We start from the raw sequence: 22,257 nt of genomic DNA, 5'->3' as shown, positions 1-22,257 counted from the left end.
TATGCTATGATTCTTTCTGAACCATTGATCCACTTTGTTTTAATTCAGTCTGATTACTGGCTTGGCCTTCAGTTGATTTGAGTGTGTAATACAGAGGGTGTAACTTGTGAAGTTGGTCCTGTGAGCTGTGCTGCGGACCCAGTATGTAAAGCATGTCCTTCACTCCTCCTCCCCCAGCCTTCGGCCCAGGGCCTCCTCCAGCTCCTCCCAGCCCGAGCGCAGTGCCAGCCCCCTGGTGATGAGCAGCACACACAGCCTAGAGACCATGCCTCGACTGGCCTTCAGCACCGAGGACCAGGGTGAGACCAGGTTTTTTACATTTCTATTACTGCATGGTGTTTGCAGTCTTTAGGTGACTTATGTTGCGCCAATATTGAGTTTGCTAAATCTGCTTTTACCGGGCTTTGAACTGCTTTGTCTGGAGAAAGTTCCTCATTCCGTTTAAATCATGTCATAGCCTTTCAACTCTATATTTATGTAGTCGGACAGAGTAGGCAGGGCTGGCAGAGCTGAAAGGTTGTCACATGATTTAAATGGAATGAGGAAGGCTGTTCAGTCCTGGCATTTAGGATTCTCCAGACAAGCTCAAAGCAGAAAAATTATAACTCGATATTGGAGCAACAGAACCCGGAATCACTTACAAACTCCATAAAACAGCAAGGGGAACGTAAAAAAGGCAATGAAAACTTTAAATAAGGGGCAATCAATTCAGCAGGATACATTTTTCCACACTAGCCCCAGCATTGAATCTTTAATTATGGGTTTTAAGAATTACTAAATAACAATAGTTCAAATCACTGTTATTAAAGGTCTCTCCTGACATGTTATACAGTGTTTTCATGAGTAATTGTACAATGAGATCATATTCATTGTTATATAAGATTTTATAATAGGCGCTGGCACCACAGTTGAAATGTAGTCGTTCGTTTAACACTGAAGAAGGCATGAGCCCAAAACGCTGTTAGCTTGGCTTTACCTTCTCATTGAGTGTTTTGAAGCTGTAGAGGAAGTCATTCATGAATAGAAAGACTATTCTAGGATACCTAGTTAAATGGTTTCTGTGTGCCTAACACCACAATGTAAATACGCAATTATATTAGATAATGGTGTGCTGTTTTGAGTTCACTTCTGTTTAATACTGGAGCAGTGTCTGAGTTCTCTGCAGTGTAGCAGTAGAGAGCTGTGCACACAGCATGTCTCTGTATTGTATTTCCTAAGCATATGTCTCTCTTGTATTTCCTGAGCATGTCTGTATTGTATTTCCTAGCGGATGTTGTGGTCCCCAGTCTTCAGCGGATTCGCCTGCGCAGTAACAGCACCGGCACCAAGCACTCCACTCCCCAGGACCACATGCGCAGCCACCGCTTCGGATACCAGCTGGACACCCTAGAGAAACCTCGAGTGCCCCCCAGGAACAAGGTCCCCAAGTCAGCCTCGGTGTCGACCCTGTCCCTCATCATCACTGCCGGTAACCTCGCCCAGCTGACTCTACCAAGAAGCTTTAAAACCAGCTTCCTCCTTCAACAAAAGGATTGCCCTTTCATTGTGGTGATCTTGTTGTGCTTGGCTTGTCCCGTCCTTGTGTAGGTTTAGAAAATACAAACAGGTGCTTCCTGGTAGCCTTCCACTTTCTGTGGTGTAAATGAGATCAGTCTGGCCTTACTCCCATAAATACAAAACATGTGACAGAGCTTCCTCCATATGTAATCATTTGATAATGCAGTTCACTGTTAGTCCAGGTTATTTTCCTGTTAAAAAATGTAAATGATCCAATGTTTCATTTAGAATTGGCAGGAAACAAATCATTATTACCATATTTCACTAAAGAAAACTAGTAAAATATATCTATTGGGGGGGGGGGGGATAGACCCAATAATTACCCCGTAATTGATTTTTTTAAAAAACACTATACCACCCCTAAAAGAAAAACCTGATTCATTCATTCATTCATTCATTAATATGGTGTAACTCTATACCCAATATGTGTGTGTGTGTGTACATTAGCTCACTTTTGTGTCCTTTCCTGTGTTTCCAGATGACATGGGGAGTGGGCCCACGACGAGTCCCATCTCTCCACACTCTCTCTCCTCCAACCCCTCCTCACGAGATTCTTCCCCCAGTCGAGACCTCTCCCTGGGCACAAGCAGCCTGCGGCCGCCCATCATTATCCACAGCTCCGGGAAGAAGTACGGCTTCACCCTGCGAGCCATCCGTGTCTTCTTGGGAGACAGCGACGTCTACACTGTGCACCACATGGTCTGGGTGAGACACATTCACTGGGATCCCCGGAGCCTTGACTTGTCTCGGACTCCTCTTTTTATCCTCTCTGAACCCTGCCATTATCACGCACTGTAGCATCTCTCTGGCATTCACTGTCATTGGGATTCATAACCCTCTCATGGTGCAAATTAAAGCCTTGAAGTTTGATAAAATAATATCGTTACTTTTTAACTTTTAAACCAGTTGTTTTGCTTGTTTCAGAGTGTGGAGGAGGACAGTCCGGCTCACGAGGCAGGGCTGAGAGCTGGGGACCTCATCACACACGTGAACGGGGAGTCCGTGCAGGGCCTGGTGCACACAGAGGTGGTGGAGCTGCTGCTCAAGGTGAGGGTGCTGTCCGTCTCTGTCTTTTGTGTTTTTCTTGTTAATTTTGTATTATTTTTGTTTCTTTCTTTTAAGTGCTACCTAATGATTCTTAACTCTATTATATTGACTGAAAATAATGAAGTGCTTTGTCGCTTTTTTTTTTTTTTTTGCTTTTGTTTGTACAGTCAGCACTCACATGTCCGACCCTATAAAATGTTTACTTCAGTGACGGTTAAATGCGCGCGACGCATATCTGATTATTTCATTTTGGCCCATTCCAACCCCTGTATATTTTTTGTGTTCCCTGAAAAACGGACAATATCAAAAATACATATCTGGTACGTATTGTAGTGGTAAGTAAAGGTAAATCTAAAATGTTATCCATGTGTAAAACATAAGTCAATGCAATTTAGCAAAGTCAAACGATTTAAAAAAACAAAACAAAAAAGTTTCTCGAATTAACCACATCGAAAGTCAATATTCAAAATTGCAGAATGTAGTGCTCGATAAGGCCCAAACGTCACAGTTCACTTGCAAATGAAAAGGCACAAAAACAACTAAAGATAAAAAAAAATAAAAATTAAACCCGTCACATTATCTAAAACTGTTTTTAACTTTTACATTACCCTAGCTTGTCTCGCTCGCTTTGTTTTGTCTGCATTTTCGTCAGGTGAAACTGGAGGAAGCGCTGTGTAACTGCACAATAAAAACTGATTGATTTGGCATTAGAGAGAATTTTATTTATTTATTTTTAAAGGGGCTGTGACAGATATTTATTTATTTTGTAACATTGAAAGGGGCTGTGACAGATATTCAGATAAATTGTAACATTAATTTGTTACATATATTAGATATATATAATATAATATATATTATATATTATATATATATATATATATATATATATATATATATTGGGGATTGATTTTATTCTTAATACAAGGGAGGTAAAACGCGACTGACGTGTATCTGGGTAACAGACATCCCGAGTGCTGACTGAAATACAGTTTCTGTCTTGTTTTTTTTTTTTGTTTTTTTTTTGTTCAAATGTTTTTTTTGCAGAATTCATAAAACCCAGTGATTTGTGGCTTATTTATTTAGTCGTAACTAATTAAATCTTTTTGTTCTGTAATGGTGACTGCCTGGACTGAATTAGTGTCCAGTGTGATACCAGCCCTGTTCACAAGCAGGGCTGGCTGAGTGGTTCGGTTTCTGTGCTGCAATGGCACCTGATCGACTTGTGTCGCTTGTTCTCAATTCAGAGTGGTAACAAGGTAGCTCTGCAGACGACTGCCATGGAAAACACCTCGATAAAGACCGGGCCGGCCCGCAAGACCAGCAGTAAGAGCAAGATGGCTCGGAGGAGCAAGAGGAACCGCAAGAAGGATGGGCAGGACAGGTGAGACAGCAGTACACCAGCACGTTGTCATCCAAGTTTAAACGTCACATGTAGGGGGGCTCTTATGGTATAAGAAAGAGATCATGGGCCGTTTCTGGCTGCTCACAATGTCTTATCAGAAGAGATGTCTCCAACCGAGCTTCACAAGATTGCACTCAGGAAGTACTATAAATCACTGGAAAAAGTCCTGAATTTTTAACTTTCAAACTGAGCCGAATGCCTATGTGCGGGATGACGTCTACACAAGGATAAGACATACCGTCCATAACTGTTAAACACAGTGCTGAATTTGGAAATACTACAGAACTTCCATGACAAACATTTCCACTATAAGTCTCCCTCGGTGTCTTCATAGTTGAAATGTTTGTCATTGAATGTATTACATTTCTTTGAGTATTTCTAAAGGATAAGATGTACTGTTGATATCTCATACAGTTTGTAACTGGGCGTTTCATACTGGACGTCAATAGTGAAGCTGTCATGTTTCTCTGATTCTTGCAATTGTAGACCAATTCAAATCTCTGTAATGATATTAAACTCTCTCGTGTCATCTCTGCAGGTGGCAGTCGATCTATAAGAAGCTCTCCAAACAGCCGACTGTCCTGCACGCCAGCCGCAGCTTCTCCTCCGGGCTGCAACACTCGGTGTCCTCCAGTGAGAGTGTGCCAGGGTCCCCCACGCACAGCCTGTCCCCCGGACCCTCCACCCCCTCCCGCAGCCCCGCCCCGGACCTGCCCTCGGGTGAGAGCCCGTCACACAGGCTTCCCAGTAATCACTTAGAAAACATAAATCAAGTACTGTATGCAGCTAGCATCAAAAGTTTTGCATCATCTAGAATTCTAGGATTGAGACAGTAAAAAAAAAACAACTCTATGAACATAATTTAGATATTTTATTTAACATTGTGTAATCAAAGACACTACAAAATGATCGCAAAAAGTGTACCGGAAGCCATAATAACAGTATTTCATGTTAGATTTCAAAATGTCACATTTTTCAATTTTTGTTATTTTTTTCATTAAGTATATGGACAACTACAAAGCGGTGTGTAACTCAATATGTTAACGTAACATTATTCAGCAGGTTTCATTCGACTTTATGAAGAAAAAATGTGTTCATTCTATATTACAAAATGTTTGGCCATAGCTGTGTCTCTAATTTTCATTAACTCTTTTTAAGCCCCTGTGTGTCAGTCAAACATAGTAAAATAAGTAAGACGCACACATTTTATATACACGTTTTAATTTTTATGAACAATAAAAAATATCAATTTTTGAAAATAACACAAACATCATGCTAAAAAACTTATCAATTTTTTTGTAAATAACAACACTTGCAATGAACAGCAAAATTAAATTATTTGTAAAACATATTTATAAACAGGAAAACCATATATATGTAAGATTTATGATAAGTAATAAAAACTGTTTAGTCTCTTTGTGAAGTACTCTCTTGTTTGTTGTTGGTGCGAGCGCACAGGAGTGTGAACAGCGTGAAAGCATACAGAGATGAACAGCAGGGTGTATTGCTTTGGTGTAGAATCAAAGGGTAGTGTTACTGCAAGGCAAAACCGATTTTTCAAGTAACCTTTAAATAATATACATTTTTCTTCCTTTGCAGATACCAATTCTCCCCCCAGCACATCCCCTTGCTCCAGCACTCCCAGCTCCCCAGCAGGACACATCCGCCCCAGCTCCCTGCATGGCCTGGCCCCCAAACTGAGCAACCAGCGCTACAAGGTGGGACGCCGCAAATCAACCAGCAGCATCCCCCCCTCCCCGCTGGCCTGCAACCCCTGCCCACCCCCTCAGCCCCCCTCTCCCCAGCGCTCCCCCTCCCCTCTGCCTGGCTTCACCAAGAGCCTTCACTCTTCCTACCATGGCAAGACTCTCTCTCCTCCAACCATCATCCGTCACACAGTCAGACCCCGCAGCGCCGAGCTCCCTCGATCCCCCCTCCTCAAGAGGGTCCAGTCTAATGAGAAACTGTCTGCTTACCACGGAGAGAAGGGCTACGTACCATGTAAACACACGCTGGAAGTCCTGGACACTGGTGAAGCTCTAGGGGATTCCAAGGGGGAGTGTGGCAGTGCGTTCGGATACATGGACTCCAGTGTGAGCGAGCAAGGTCATCTCAGCTACTTGGGAGCCCAGAGACTGAGAGACGACGACAGGGTGGTGATGAGGAAACTGAACCTGTCTGAGCGCAGGGACTTTTTCAAGAAGCAGGAAGCAGTGCAGGAGGTGAGCTTCGACGAACCTGATGCGGGAGCATCCAGCGAAGAGCCAGAGCAAAAGGGGCCTCCCGCGTGCAGACGGCAGTTCAAAGCATCTTGGATTGCGAGCGACCAGAAGGGAGAGGGGAGGAAGACTTGCGTGCCTCAGATTGCTGTGCAGGGCTCAGAAGAGAAGTCCTGGGAGTGTCAGGAGCTGTACTCCATGTGCCAAGATGGAGAGAAGGAGAGGGTGGCAACTGGTAGACCAATATCAGTGCTACTCACAACGGAGGATGATTTGGGAGTCAGGAAAGGGCAAAGGACCACATCCACTGACCTGTCACATTCCATGTCAGAAAGATACAATTTGAATGAGAAAGCAGGAAAGGAGGACCTGTCTCTCTCACATGGGAAAAGGAAAGGGAAGATGAAAGAATAAACAGTTGGGTTTTTATCCCGTATCTGAAGGAATTTTAATGAAGAAATACGTTCCAGTCTTTGAACCCTCATAAATGACCCGTCTTCATGCAACCTATGACAATTTTAAGACCGAACTGTCACCAAAAGCATCTTTTCTACAAAAAAGGAGAGGATCCTTATTTATGCAGCCCAACTTTTTTGATTTTGTGTATATATTTTTTTTTAAAAAGGAGTGTTTTGCCATTTATTTATGGCTTTTTGTAATAGGATTTGTAATAAGGGCCAAGAGAAACACTGAACGTGACATTTTTTAAATGTGTGTTCCAGGGGCACCAGGCCTTTACTATTTTAGTAGGACTTTTTTAAACCAAATTTATAGATAAGACACCATGGTTCAATACTAAGTTAGACACCTTATTTACACTTTTCTACTTAAACTAGTTGACAATAGATTTATTATTAAAAATATCACTGACTTATCTAAAAAAGAAAAAAACAGAAAACTAATGCCCGTTTTACACCACCAGATTCGCCACTTACCAAACATCTCAAACATCTAATCTCCAAAATTCAGCGGATACACCAAAGTGTAACCATTAACCCTGTCCCTCATGGAAATGTCCTAAAAACAAATATGGTGTTTCTTCCATCTCCTGGGAGTGTTGCAGGAGGACAGTTTAATAGGTGTACCCACTGTACTTTGATGTTAGTTGTTAGTTTCTAAGAGCTTTGTGACAGAAAGAGAAAGGGCATATAAGCAAGGGGTATGCGGTGATGAGTGGTGTTTCACAGCTTGCTGAGGTGTGCTGTGATGAGCGGTGTTTCACAGCTTGCTGAGGTGTGCGGTGATGAGTGGTGTTTCACAGCTTGCTGAGGTGTGCTGTGATGAGCGGTGTTTCACAGCTTGCTGAGGTGTGCTGTGATGAGCGGTGTTTCACAGCTTGCTGAGGTGTGCTGGGATGAGCACAGCTTGCTGAGGTGTGCTGTGATGAGCGGTGTTTCACAGCTTGCTGAGGTGTGCTGGGATGAGCGGTGTTTCACAGCTTGCTGAGGTGTGCTGTGATGAGCGGTGTTTCACAGCTTGCTGAGGTGTGCTGTCGGTGTTTCACAGCTTGCTGAGGTGTGCTGTGATGAGCGGTGTTTCACAGCTTGCTGAGGTGTGCTGCGGTGTTTCACAGCTTGCTGAGGTGTGCTGTGATGAGCGGTGTTTCACAGCTTGCTGAGGTGTGCTGTGATGAGCGGTGTTTCACAGCTTGCTGAGGTGTGCTGGGATGAGCGGTGTTTCACAGCTTGCTGAGGTGTGCTGGGATGAGCGGTGTTTCACAGCTTGCTGAGGTGTGCTGGGAGCGGTGTTTCAGCTTGCTGAGGTGTTGTGATGAGCGGTGTTTCACAGCTTGCTGAGGTGTGCTGTGATGGATGAGCGGTGTTTCACAGCTTGCTGAGGTGTGCTGGGATGAGCGGTGTTTCACAGCTTGCTGAGGTGTGCTGGGATGAGCGGTGTTTCACAGCTTGCTGAGGTGTGCTGGGATGAGCGGTGTTTCACAGCTTGCTGAGGTGTGCTGGGATGAGCTTGGTGTTTTGCTGAGGTGTGCTGGGATGAGTGGTGTTTCACAGCTTGCTGAGGTGTGCTGGGATGAGCGGTGTTTCACAGCTTGATGAGGTGTGCTGTAATTCTCATGTCAGGGAAGCAAAGTGTTCCTGAAGTGACTATTGCTCTAAAAGACCACTAATTTAATTAGATGAGTTTTGATAACTATCAGATACAAGGTGATATGTCCCTTCCCTTACCCTAACTTAGAAGATAAATCTTTTTGTGTAAACCAGACTTTTTATACAATCTTCATTTCAGAACTAAAAAAGAACTACATTTATCACCTTTAAACCAAATATAAAGTATTCCATCCTTAACTTGAAAAATATTTTATTACATCAAATACAAACAGTGTTATTTTAAAATCTCTGTAAGCAAAGATGTGTGCCCACGCTTAAATGAAGGACACTAAGTCGACTTAATATTCCAGGCACAATTGTCTGTTTTTAAAGGGGTAGGGATTTTAGCATCTTTTTACGTTTTGTGAATCCATTTTTTGAAAAGGCATGAGTAGCTGGATGTTGATCCCTGGCTTTTTCATTTCATTTCTGCTCCAGTCAGCTTTTCTCCAACAGCTGTTTGTAGAGCTTGCCAAAAAATACATTAAGAAGCAGGGTGTGCTGTGCATTATACCTTTAAGGGCTTGAGACATAAGCATTTTAGTAGGTAGGATAGATTATAAAACTGCATTGAAGTCTTGCTAGTTTGATTTATAAATTAAATTTATTGTTTATTTCAGTATTACAAAATGTAGCCCTGTTGAGTTTTATAGGATTGGATGAAATTCTGATTTTTAACCAGAAAACAACACCTGAAAGAAAAGAAAATCTGTGTTTATAAAGAATACCAGAGGCTAATCATTTTGTTCAGGTATAGCACACACAGTTCGTTTGAGTCATTCTCTGGATGCATCAGAACTCGAGTACTTGATTGCTGCATATGCAGGGTGGTTAACAACGCACCACAGGATACATGTGTAATATCAGAATAACCCACGTGGTTGTGGTTAGATTCACTTTGTTCAAGACCAGGTGTGTAATATCAGAATTAGCCATGTGGTCGTGGTAAGATTCACTTTATATATCGTTTTATGTTTAAGACAGGAGTTAAAGCAATAGAGCTCTCAAACTTCACTCTAGGTTCATCTGGTACACCAGAGTAACGTTTAGCACGTTCCCCTGCAACACCCTAGTGGATGTAAGAAGAGATACATCAATGAGAAATACAACGGAGAGCGCATGTGGTGTTTCTCACATATATACACTGTGTGTTGGTTTGAGAGCTCTTGAGGCCATAAGGGTGCTTTTTATTTATTTTTTTATTTTTTTAACGCACTAAATTAATTAAATGTAACTTTTCTACACTTGGTTTCATGAATATTTGCCATTGATAATGCATTGTCAAATTTGGTCACTGTAGGGAGATGTAGTTTTAACATTGGTTTTGTCAAAAATAAATGTTTTTTAAGCCATTGGCCAAATCCCTTCCCACTAAGAATCCTAGTCACTGTTTAGTGTGGCAGACCCCAGCCTGCCCTTCCTTCAGAGGGGGTGAGAGTGAGCAAGAATATTGTCTCTTATTCATTCATGCGTAAACGTCTGTTAAGTAGCAAAAGAAAGGCTTTTTATGTAGACTGAAAAACATAAATTATTTCAGACCGTGTAGGATAAAAGTCTGAACTGACCGGATGTTTTAGGTTTGACCAGAAATAACTGGATTTTTTATGTAAATGTTGATTTTAAGCTATTTTAACTTTATATAAATGTTGATTTTAAGCTATTTTAAAGTCATGCTTTTAAAGGGTACTCGTAGGTGTAACAAGGGTTTACTTTTTGTATAAACACCACACATTTTAACTTGCATTTTTAATTGACTAGCTAAATTTTTTTTATGTGTTTGCCTATTTTTTTTAATTTTTTTTTAATTTTTTTTGCCCATTTGTGCTGCACATCCCTAAAACTCTAGAATGATAGTTTGTTGTGTTAACCTTTTAAAATGGTCGGATCACCTTCCTTGCGTTTTTGTATTTTTGTTTAATAGGACCTCACTATTGCTGCCTAACCCTTTTCTACTGTATTTGATATAGACTGATGTTTACATTTGCTAATGCTTACATGCAGTATGTGTAGGAAGTAACTTTGCTAAACAGGTGCTCCCAAGTGGCACATACTGTAAAGCAGATGCGCCGTATAGCCTGGACATCGCCACTTCGAGTCCAGACTATTCCACTGCCGACTGCACAATTGGCCGAGAGCTGCCCGGGGGGTGGGGGGTCGTCCAGGGTGTTCTCTGCTTACTGCACACCAGCAACCCCTGTGGTCTGGCCAGGTGCCTGCGGGCTTGCCTGTAAGCTGCTCAGAGTTGCGTTGTTCTTCGACACTATAGCTCTGAGGTGGCCGCATGGTGGGTCTGCAGTGTGAAAAGAAGCGGTCGGCTGATGGCACACTCTTTGGAGGACAGCGTGTTTTCAACTTCGCCCCTCCCGAGGCAGTGCGGAGGTGGTAGCAGTGAGCTGAGCCTAAAAATAATCTAAATTGGGAGAAAATGATAAACAATTGACTACTAAATTTAAAAAAAAAAAAAAAAACTTTGCTAAAAGAAAGACAAAAAAGTTACAAATATAAAACTCCCTACCCGCATGGAGCTTAGTGTTAACATGTTTAACTGAGTTTGTACTGTAATGTGTATCCCTGTGTAAGAAAGTACACAGAACGAGTACACGGAACTGCAAACGCAAGTCAAAAAGGAAGTTAGAAAGGCCAAGAGAGAAATAGAAATGAACATTGCTAAGGGGGCTAAAACCAATTCCAAAATGTTTTTCCAATATTACAACAGCAAGAGAACATTCAAAGAGGACGTTAAATGTCTAAGCGATACAAATGGCAAAATCGTAGATGAAGAAAAAAAAATAGCAAATGAGAACATAAGAAAGTTTCAAACGAGAGGAAGCCATTTGGCCCATCTTGCTCGTTTGGTTGTTAGTAGCTTATTGATCCCAGAATCTCATCAAGCAGCTTCTTGAAGGATCCCAGGGTGTCAGCTTCAACAACATTACTGAGGAGTTGATTCCAGACCCTTACGATTCTCTGTGTAAAAAAGTGCCTCCTATTTTCTGTTCTGAATGCCCCTTTGTCTAATCTCCATTTGTGACCCCTGGTCCTTGTTTCTTTTTTCAGGTCGAAAAAGTCCCTTGGTCGAAATTGTCAATACCTTTTAGAATTTTGAATGCTTGAATTAGGTCACCACGTAGTCTTCTTTGTTCAAGACTGAACAGATTCAATTCTTTTAGCCTGTCTGCATATGACATGCCTTTTAAACCCGGAATAATTCTGGTCACTCTTCTTTGCACTCTTTCTAGAGCAGCAATATCTTTTTTATAGCGAGGTGACCAGAACTGCACACAATATTCAAGATGAGGTCTTACTAGTGCATTGTACAGTTTTAACATTACTTCCCTTGATTTAAATTCAACACTTTTCACAATGTATCCGAGCATCTTGTTGGCCTTTTTTATAGCTTCCCCACATTGTCTAGATGAAGACATTTCTGAGTCGACAAAAACTCCTAGGTCTACTTGTGAAAAGTAATCTATTAAATGATTACTTTTCACAAGTTTTTACACAGGAAGATACTGACAACATGCCCCACATGTCATCCAATTCCTATCCAGTTTTAAATAACTTTAGCATAACCGAGGCAGAAGTGTTAAAGGGACTAGGAGCTCTTAAAATAAAAAAATCTCCTGGGCCAGATGAGATCCTCCCAATAGTACTCAAAGAAATGAAAGAAGTTATTTACAAACCGCTAACCAAGATCATGCAGCAGTCTCTTGGCACAGGGGTGGTACCGACAGACTGGAAAATTGCAAACGTAATACCGATCCACAAAAAGGGAAACAAAACTGAACCAGGTAACTACAGACCAGTAAGCCTGACTTCTATTATATGCAAACTTATGGAAACTATAATAAGATCCAAAATGGAAAATTACCTATATGGTAACAGGGTCCTGGGAGACAGTCAACATGGTTTTAGGAAAGGGAAATCGTGTTTAACTAACTTGCTTGATTTTTTTTGAGGATGCAAGATCGATAATGGATAATTGCAAAGCATATGACATGGTTTATTTAGATTTCCAGAAAGCTTTTGACAAAGTCCCGCACAAAAGATTAATTCTCAAACTGAGCGCAGTTGGGATTCAAGGAAACACATGTACATGGATTAGGGAGTGGTTAACATGTAGAAAACAGAAAGTACTGATTAGAGGAAAAACCTCAGAATGGAGTATGGTAAGCAGTAGTGTACCACAGGGGTCAGTATTAGGTCCTCTTCTATTCCTAATCTACATTAATGATTTAGATTCTGGTATAGTAAGCAAACTTGTTAAATTTGCAGACGACACAAAAGTAGGAGGAGTGGCAAACACTGTTGGAGCAGCAAAGGTCATTCAAAATGATCTAGACAAGATTTAGAACTGGGCAGACACATGGCAAATGACATTTAATAGAGAAAAGTGTAAGGTACTGCACGCAGGAAATAAAAATGTACATTATAAATATCATATGGGAGATATTGAAATTGGAGAAGGAATCTATGAAAAAGACCTAGGAGTTTTTGTTGACTCAGAAATGTCTTCATCTAGACAATGTGGGGAAGCTATAAAAAAGGCTAACAAGATGCTCGGATACATTGTGAAAAGTGTTGAATTTAAATCAAGGGAAGTAATGTTAAAACTGTACAATGCACTAGTAAGACCTCATCTTGAATATTGTGTGCAGTTCTGGTCACCTCGCTATAAAAAAGATATTGCTGCTCTAGAAAGAGTGCAGAAGAGCGACCAGAATTATTCCGGGCTTAAAAGGCATGTCATATGCAGACAGGCTAAAAGAATTGAATCTGTTCAGTCTTGAACAAAGAAGACTACGTGGCGACCTACTTCAAGCATTCAAAATTCTAAAAGGTATTGACAGTGTCGACCAAGGGACTTTTTCGACCTGATAAAAGAAACAAGGACCAGGGGTCACAAATGGAGATTAGACAAAGGGGCATTCAGAACAGAAAATAGGAGGCACTTTTTTACACAGAGAATCGTGAGGGTCTGGAATCAACTCCCCAGTAATGTTGTTGAAGCTGACACCCTGGGATCCTTCAAGAAGCTGCTTGATGAGATTCTGGGATCAATGAGCTACTAACAACCAAACGAGCAAGATGGGCCGAATGGCCTCCTCTCGTTTGTAAACTTTCTTATGTTCTTATTTTGATATGGGAACTGTGCCCTCACACAGTGATTCCATGTTTTATATATAAAATGTTTAGGGTTGTGTACGAGATTTAAGTGTGATTTTCAAATTCCAAGGATCTGCAAGATGGAAATTGCGCCTACAATTGAAATCCAGAAATAAATGATTTACTTTGAAATCTTATGGAATGTATAGGGTATATGTGCAGAAATATTTGTATTGAATCCTGTCAGTGTTTATCTTCTAAACACTGAAACACCAGAGACATTGTTTTGTTGAGGTGCAGCGTATACTTTTCTGTGCTGCTGTCCAGACGCCTTAATACATCAAAACTCCACTAGTTAAAAGATGTATGCTGTATGCTGTCGCACTTTATCCTACTTTGCATATATTTTGCATATATCTTTGCCGATACTCCCTTCTCATAGTGCTACCTAGCATGCTCAAGATTGAAGTCTTTTAAAGATGGTGCGCACATAAGAAAAATGGATGCAAAGTAAGAACAAAATTGCAAAAATGAGCCTGCTTTCCCTGGGGTGGGGGGTGGCGATAAGAATGTTGCAATAGACTGAAAGTTCTGAAAAATCAATGATGTGGTACTAGAAACAGTGTAGGAAATAATTAATTTTTGGCTGTTGCTTGAAGGCATAATTCCAATCTTCTAGACCCTTGTCCTTTTTCCCTTTATTAAAATGCACCCTTTTTCTATAATACTTCTTATAGAACTACTTTAAAATTCCACTTAACCCAAAGGAAAGCAAGAACACCCTACATGAGAGGTTTCAAAATGTACCTCTCATTTGCACTATTAAATGTAGAAAATAAGGTTTAAAGTTTGTTTTGCTTCTTGGAACTTTTAGCATTGGTTAATCCAATAAACCATGTGACATACTGTACTTGACAGGATGTGGCTAGCCACCAAGAATCTATTGCACTGTAATTGAAGAACTGGAAACAAAAAGAAAACGGGGACCAGAGATGCTAGTAAAATAATAGCTTAGGTACTGCACTACAGTGTTTACCAGGATATTCAATTTTATTAGCACATCTATGAAGTAAGCTCCTTCCAACAACTGACGCTAGGATCTTATTTCAGTTATGATGTTGCTATCCTGTTATTGCTTAACTTACCAAATTAAAAACAGCACCATAGTTCTTATTTCTAATGCTACCTAAAATGCCAAAAAAAACATCTTTAGTCATCTTTATCACAGTTGTGTGTTTCATTAGCTGCTTATCATTTAGATTGAATCTTGGGTTTGATATTATCAGGTAAAACTATAAGAAACTGTGAAACTTGGCTTATAGGTTAACATTCTGACCGTTTTGAAGTTGTTGTTTACACTTTTCAGAACAAAACAAAAAAAAAAAGGACAAATGCGTGTGGTTTTGAGATATTTACTTAGTAAATCCCAATTTGGAAAGCCTCTTTTTTTTCAATGTAGTATTGTATGAAATGGTTTGTGTATTACAGTAGATGTGTTGCAAAGCTATAGTAAATACTTTTTCATCTTCCTGTGCATGTTTGCATGTCACAGGTAACAGACACATGATCTCTGCTATGCACGTGCTTCTGTGCCATGAGACAGATCAGTGTTAGAGACCACATCGTGCCCTGGTTTGATAATGTTAGTTGCAAGCACCGCTGAATGTTGTGTAAAGACAACCATCAGTTCAGCATAGTTCATGAGTAACTTTGTATGTGTTTGAGAACAAGGTTGCTTTCTATATATTTGAGTTTGTACACTGTTGGATTGGGCAGTGTGTGTACTGCCTGCCAAGGGAAAACAGTGTGCTGTTGCCTACCTACGGTGATGTCTGAATCCAGGTCAATATTGAGAACACCTACTTTCTGGGTTCTAATTGCTGTTATTATGTTGTAATAAATTAATTTGCATATGAAGTCTGAGGTGAAACACTGGTGTCATTCTTGTGCTTTTTCTGTTATTTCACATGGGTAAAATACACTTTAAGTGTAGCTGCACATTGGCTCTATACATTTCCTCTGCTAGGCACATCCATTCACTAGCTCTCAAATTGTGCAGTTTTGTAAGAAACACATTATAGAAAATGTGATGTCTGATACACTAGGTCAGAGAGATCTGTTTGCAAGCCATGCTTTTAGACTGTCTTGCATTGTTGGGTCACCAGGAGAGTGAAATTGTCCTCACCCCATCTCCGGGCCGCCTTTACTGTCAGCATCCAACCAGCTGCTTCCTCTAAAGACTGACATGCTTTGCAGTCAGTAATATGCTTTGACCCGGGTAAAATGACCAAAGAAGTAACGCAGTAGCACTGACACAATCAGACAGGGAATATGCAAGATTGCATTCCACAAGTGTGACAGATGTATAGTGCACTCCACTGAACTATATTGAAAGTAATAAATGAAATAAATAATTAAACTATAGTCCCTCTCAATCGGTGATCTGAACACAATTCAGTACATACAAACACTCTCTCTTGGTTCTACTCTGCTTTGAAGTAGTGACATGGGTTAACTTTGCCATTTAGGATTTAAAAAACTCGATGTTGGATTTTGCACCTGTCTTCACATGTCTTTTTTAGTGTAGTGACCAAAATTGGACACAGCATTGACAGGGGTTCATTGAAATGTACTGTGTCTGTCACACTTTACACATTCAGCATATATCCTGAGAACTGTTTATCCAACTATCTTGGGGGGGGGGGGTTTATCCAGCGGTATGTCACACTTATATTTTTGCATATATTTTGAGAACCGCTTATTCAATTGTCATGAAACTTGGTACTAACATTATTGAGCAGAAGTTCTCGTGAATACAGTTTTCAGGGTAATTCCTCATTGAACTGAAAAGACCAGTAATTGGTTTGGGAAACACGTTTGGTCCAATTTCCTTTTTTCCATCAGTACAGGAGTGGTATTGCTGGGTCTAACTCCAGACCAGAAAAACAAGTCACAAATTCATTTTCTGAATAGAAATAACAATTCCAGTAATGTGTTCTTTTTAATCACCCAAAAACAAACATTTCCACTGAGCTTATGGCAAAACTACTTAACAACCTGTCATACAAAAGGATAATATGTCAAACTTTTCCATTGGAAATAAACCATTAAGCACCATCTGGGACTAATGTTTTGTTCCACACTTGATCTTTCCTTCCCTTGCTCTCGCTCTGAATGAAACTCTTGATTGGGCAATACCGTTTCATGTGGTGCATGTTAGAAAAGGCTCACTTTAGAATTATATAGTACACAGACATCAAGGCTAATATTGTAGTGCACAAACAATTTATAAACAACATCAAATTAATTTATTTTAAAGTTGTTGTAAAACTATTGTTGGTAACTGTTCAAGTAACTGTAACTAACAAAATAATTCCTTCAATCTGTTTTGCACTTTCATTAGCTACATATGTCTCAGACTGAGTTTTGGAAACCTGGACAAAGAAAATAAAACCGAATCAATATGGGTCAGAATAACGGACAAAAATTCAAAAGGCATAATAATAGGAGCATGCTATAGACCGCCAGATTCAGGCGGTGAGCACAATAATCTGTTATACAATGACATTAGAAATGCGTGTAGCAAAGGAGAAGCCATACTAATGGGGGACTAAAACCAATTCCAAAATGTTTTTCCAATATTACAACAGCAAGAGAACATTCAAAGAGGAGATTAAATGTTTAAGAGATACAAATGGCAAAATCGTAGAGGAAGAAAAAAAAATAGCAAATATGTTAAATGATTACTTTTCACAAGTTTTTACAAAGGAAGATACTGACAACATGCCCCACATGTCACCCAGTTCCTATCCAGTTTTAAATAACTTTAGCATAACTGAGGCAGAAGTGTTAAAGGGACTAGGAGCTCTTAAAATAAACAAATCCCCTGGGCCGGATGAGATCCTCCCAGTAGTACTCAAAGAAATGAAAGAAGTAATTTACAAACCGCTAACCAAGATCATGCAGCAGTCTCTTGACACAGGGGTAGTACCGACAGACTGGAAAATTGCAAACGTAATACCGATCCACAAAAAGGGAAACAAAACTGAACCAGGTAACTACAGACCAGTAAGCCTGACTTCTATTATATGCAAACTTATGGAAACTATAATAAGATCCAAAATGGAAAATTACCTATATGGTAACAGGGTACTGGGAGACAGTCAACATGGTTTTAGGAAAGGGAGATCGTGCCTAACTAACTTGCTTGATTTTTTTTGAGGATGCAACATCGATAATGGATAATTGCAAAGCATATATGTTACAGAAAGTACTGATTAGAGGAAAAACCTCAGAATGGAGTGTGGTAACCAGCGGTGTACCACAGGGATCAGTATTAGGTCCTCTGCTATTCCTAATCTACATTAATGATTTAGATTCTGGTATAGTAAGCAAACTTGTTAAATTTGCAGACGACACAAAAGTAGGAGTAGTGGCAAACACTGTTGCAGCAGCAAAGGTCATTCAAAATGATCTAGACAAGATTCAGAACTGGGCAGAAACATGGCAAATGACATTTAATAGAGAAAAGTGTAAGGTACTGCACGCAGGAAATAAAAATGTACATTATAAATATCATATGGGAGATATTGAAATTGGAGAAGGAATCTATGAAAAAGACCTAGGAGTTTTTGTTGACTCAGAAATGTCTTCATCTTCAAAAAGGCTAACAAGATGCTCGGGTACATTGTGAAAAGTGTTGAATTTAAATCAAGGGAAGTAATGTTAAAACTGTACAATGCACTAGTAAGACCTCATCTTGAATATTGTGTGCAGTTCTGGTCACCTCGCTATAAAAAAGATATTGCTGCTCTAGAAAGAGTGCAAAGAAGAGCGACCAGAATTATTCCGGGCTTAAAAGGCATGTCATATGCAGACAGGCTAAAAGAATTGAATCTGTTCAGTCTTAAACAAAGAAGACTACGTGGCGACCTAATTCAAGCATTCAAAATTCTAAAAGGTATTGACAGTGTCGACCCTAGGGACTTTTTCAGCCTGAAAAAAGAAACAAGGACCAGCGGTCACAAATGGAGTTTAGAAAAAGGGGCATTTAGAACAGAAAATAGGAGACACTTTTTTACATAGAGAATTGTGAGGGTCTGGAATCAACTCCCCAGTAATGTTGTTGAAGCTGACACCCTGGGATCCTTCAAGAAGCTGCTTGATGAGATTTTGGGATCAATAAGCTACTAACAACCAAACGAGCAAGATGGGCCGAATGGCCTCCTCTCGTTTGTAAACTTTCTTATGTTCTTATGTTCTTATGTTTTCTCATTTTAGCATGTGATATCTGGTACTACTTTAGGTTAAAGGAAGTGCTCAGTTTCTGTGCCTTTTTCGCAGAAATCTGTTACCGCTACACTTGCGCTTCGGAAGTTAGCTCAGCAGTGTCTTCTGGGTCATGTTACTGGCTGAACACCTGGCAGTTAACAGGTTAATGACAGGGAAGAAGCTTCCAGGTGACCAAGGAAGTGCAACAGTAACTGAAAGCTTGACTTGCAAACAGAGGTTTTTTTAACCGAGTGTGGTACAGATACCATGTGTTTGAAAATATAACATGCATGCTGACGCTGCTGAGGTGACTTAGCAAGTGCAAGTACAAACATAAACCAAGACCAGGGCAAAGAAACAGAATTTCTTTATTCTTAAGCAGGGTTGGCTGATTGAAATCAAGTCGATTTAAATCATAGATTTAAAAAAAAAAAGAAAAATCATTGATTTTAATAATTTTCATTTATATAGTTTCTCAAGGAAAAGACGTGAAAAGTATGTTTTAAAAACATTTTATTAACGCAAACATCTTAAAATCTTATTGTCCATAAACTAAAATCTTAGGGCTGTATTCTGATCGAAGACGTAAAAGAAAATACTGCACTGAAATTGAATTCTGAAGACATGTCTTGCCCCATTATAGAACGTTCCCAAATAGACAGTTGAGCACTGTGTTAAGACCCACCTAAACCAGGTTTATTTAGTGGTGCAATCAGGAACTTTAACAATTGAACACACTATAAAAAGCAAAGCAGTCCTAAACAACAACTGTGTGTGTTTGGACAGACACACAAAGAAAGAAAAGAATGGCTGGGATGAGTGAGAGGTATTTTTCTCTGGCGTACTCCATCGCTAAATTCTTGTAGTTCACATTTAAAGGATGCCACAATGATAAATAATTTGCTTTATTTACGTATTCATTTAAGATTGAGTAGTTTGGTTTTTTGTCAATCATTAAATACCATTTACAACATCCTTAAATTTACAGTTTGGAGGTACGGTAGAGCTACAACTACGGTACTACAAACAAAAATTCCATTATATATATATATATATATATATATATATATATATATATATATATATATATATATATATATATATATATATAATTTACACACACACACATATATGTACAGCTCTGGAAACAATTAAGAGACCACTGCAAAATTATCAGTTTCTCTGGTTTTACTATTTATAGGTATGTGTTTGGGTAAAATGAACATTTTTGTTTTATTCTATAAACTACTGACAACATTTCTCCCAAATTCCAAATAAAAAATATTGTCATTTAGAGCATTTATTTGCAGAAAATGACAAATGGTCAAAATAACAAAAAAGATGCAGTGTTGTCAGACCTCGAATAATGTATAGAAAATAAGTTCAGATTCATTTTTAAACAACATAATACTAATGTTTTAACTTAGGAAGAGTTCAGAAATCAATATTTGGTGGAATAACCTTGATTTTCAATCACAGCTTTCATGCATCTTGGCATGCTCTCCACCAGTCTTTCACATTGATGTTGGGTGACTTTATGCCTCTTCCTCTTGATCACATTCCAGAGGTTTTCAATAGGGTTCAGATCTGGAGATTGGGCTGGCCATGACAGGGTCTTGATCTGGTGGTCCTCCATCCACACCTTGATTGACCTGGCTGTGTGGCATGGGGCATTGTCCTGCTGGAAAAACACAATCCTCAGAGTTGGGGAACATTGTCAGAGCAGAAGGAAGCAAGTTTTCTTCCAGGACAACCTTGTACTTGGCTTGATTCATGCGTCCTTCACAAAGACAAATCTGCCCGATTCCCGCCTTGCTGAAGCACCTCCAGATGAGTCCAATTTTCAGCTTTGCCCAATACCTGGTCGTCTAATGGTTAGACGGAGACCTGGAGAGGCCTACAAGCCACAGTATCTTGCACCCACTGTGAAATGTGGTGGAGGATCGGTGATGATCTGGGGATGCTTCATCAAGGCTGTAATCGGGCAGCTTTGGCATGAATCAAGCCAAGTACAAGGTTGTGTATATATATATATATATATAAGGTGTTTATGTAAGGTGTGTGTGTTAATTTTTTTTTTTTACATTTTGACCATTTTTTTAAACTTTTAAATTGCATTTCCTGCCTCAAGATGGCTTCACATGGCTTTGCACGGACCACTCAGAACTACATTTCCCATCTTGAGGCAGGGAATGCAATTTAAAAGTTTCAAAAAATGTTCAAAATAGCAACACATGGGAACATGTAACACAATAAAATAACATGGTCCTTATGTACCCCTTAAAATAAAAAAAAAAAAAAAAAAAAAAAATCTGATTTAAATCAAATAATTTTTTTTTTTTTTTTTTTTAAGTAAAAAAAAAAAAAATCACCAACCCTGGCGGTGGGTACCGGATATATCATGGTCACTACTATGTCAACGTATTTCTTTTGTGATACTAGACACGTGTTTCTTTTAAAACTGCTAATGGAAGGGTATGGAATTACTCTATTAGCCACAATCTTTTTCATTTAACATTAACAATGAAATACTGCAGTGCATGCTGCTCTACAGCTGCTATAAACTAAAGCTAGTAAAACTGAAAAAGTGACCAGTGAAATACAGCAGGACACATTTGTTCTTAACTTGCATTTCTACCACAAAATCAATCACATTTTCTACTGATCCGTGGTTCAGATGGGGCCACCTTCTTTGTAACACAAGAAGGAAATTAACTTAGTGTTGTGAAAAGACAGTGAAAATCTAATTTGGAATACAAAATGAACAAGTGTATTTATTTTCATAAAGCAGGTGTACTTTGTTGACATTCCCCAAAACTAGTTTTTAGCTTATAGGAGCACATAGGAGGCTGTCTGGTCTAGTGGTTAAACAAACAGGATTATAACCACGAGGTACCCAGTTCAAATCCTAGCTCAGCCACTGACTAAGTATGTGACCCTGAGCAAGTCACTTATGTTCTGTTTTTCAGGTGAGACATTGTTGTAAGTGACTCTGCATAGTTCACACATCCTAGTCTTGTAGCTTGTAAAGAGCTTTGTGGTAGTGGTCCACTATGAAAGGTGCTAAATAATTATTTTATTAAGTACACAAGCTCCCCCCCCCCCCCCCCCCCCCCCCCCCCCCCCCCCCGATTGATACTAACCTACAACAATGTTGTCCAATCAGGTTAGATTAGACTGTTACACTCAGGAAAGCTTACAGAGAAAGTTCTGACAGGAAGGTTCTTCATTCCACACCACAGGAACCATGATGCTTTGGTTGTATATGCTTGAAACATTTGCAAATCCAGAATCAAAGAAAAAAAAAAAAAATTGTAGAACCACAAAATAATTATAATTTAAATTGGGGACTGTCTGTGTTGTTAATAAAGAAAACAGAGCATTTTAAGGCATCCGCCTTCATGCATTTAAGTTAAACCGTATTGCTTAACCCTAAATTTACCTAAAGTGTACTTTATGCTGACTTCACACATCTGTTTCCTTCCGTTCCACCTCAAATATTTCCGTTTCTTTCCGCCAATATTCGGTTCTCTCCGGCAGATTCGACTCC

General features: G+C 39.6%; 1 protein-coding gene across 13 annotated transcripts in view; it reads left to right on the top strand.

The window, feature by feature from the left end:
- Nucleotides 1-10,978, top strand: part of LOC121300728 (microtubule-associated serine/threonine-protein kinase 3-like) — a 123,228-nt gene extending 112,250 nt beyond the window's left edge. For 7 of the 13 annotated variants that reach the window (XM_041229483.1, XM_041229480.1, XM_041229473.1 and 4 more), the window contains 11 exons: nt 178-299; nt 1,268-1,468; nt 2,036-2,262; nt 2,482-2,604; nt 3,849-3,985; nt 4,545-4,726; nt 5,606-7,532; nt 7,599-7,709; nt 7,808-7,955; nt 8,064-8,174; nt 8,207-10,978. In XM_041229483.1, coding sequence (XP_041085417.1) covers nt 178-299; nt 1,268-1,468; nt 2,036-2,262; nt 2,482-2,604; nt 3,849-3,985; nt 4,545-4,726; nt 5,606-6,639 — 2,026 coding nt within the window. In that variant the 3' untranslated portion in view covers nt 6,640-7,532; nt 7,599-7,709; nt 7,808-7,955; nt 8,064-8,174; nt 8,207-10,978. Of the gene's footprint in view, nt 1-177; nt 300-1,267; nt 1,469-2,035; nt 2,263-2,481; nt 2,605-3,848; nt 3,986-4,544; nt 4,727-5,605; nt 7,533-7,598; nt 7,710-7,740; nt 7,767-7,807; nt 7,956-8,063; nt 8,175-8,206 lie in introns of those variants that run through there. The other 6 variants (XM_041229474.1, XM_041229475.1, XM_041229477.1 and 3 more) reach the window with 6 other exon arrangements.
- The last annotated feature ends 11,279 nt before the right edge of the window (nt 10,979-22,257 follow it).

The sequence above is a fragment of the Polyodon spathula genome, chromosome 26 (assembly GCF_017654505.1).
Source record: "Polyodon spathula isolate WHYD16114869_AA chromosome 26, ASM1765450v1, whole genome shotgun sequence".
NCBI lineage: Eukaryota > Metazoa > Chordata > Actinopteri > Acipenseriformes > Polyodontidae > Polyodon > Polyodon spathula.
Note: the sequence above shows the minus strand (reverse complement) of the source record. Positions and strands in the feature narration are given on the sequence as shown.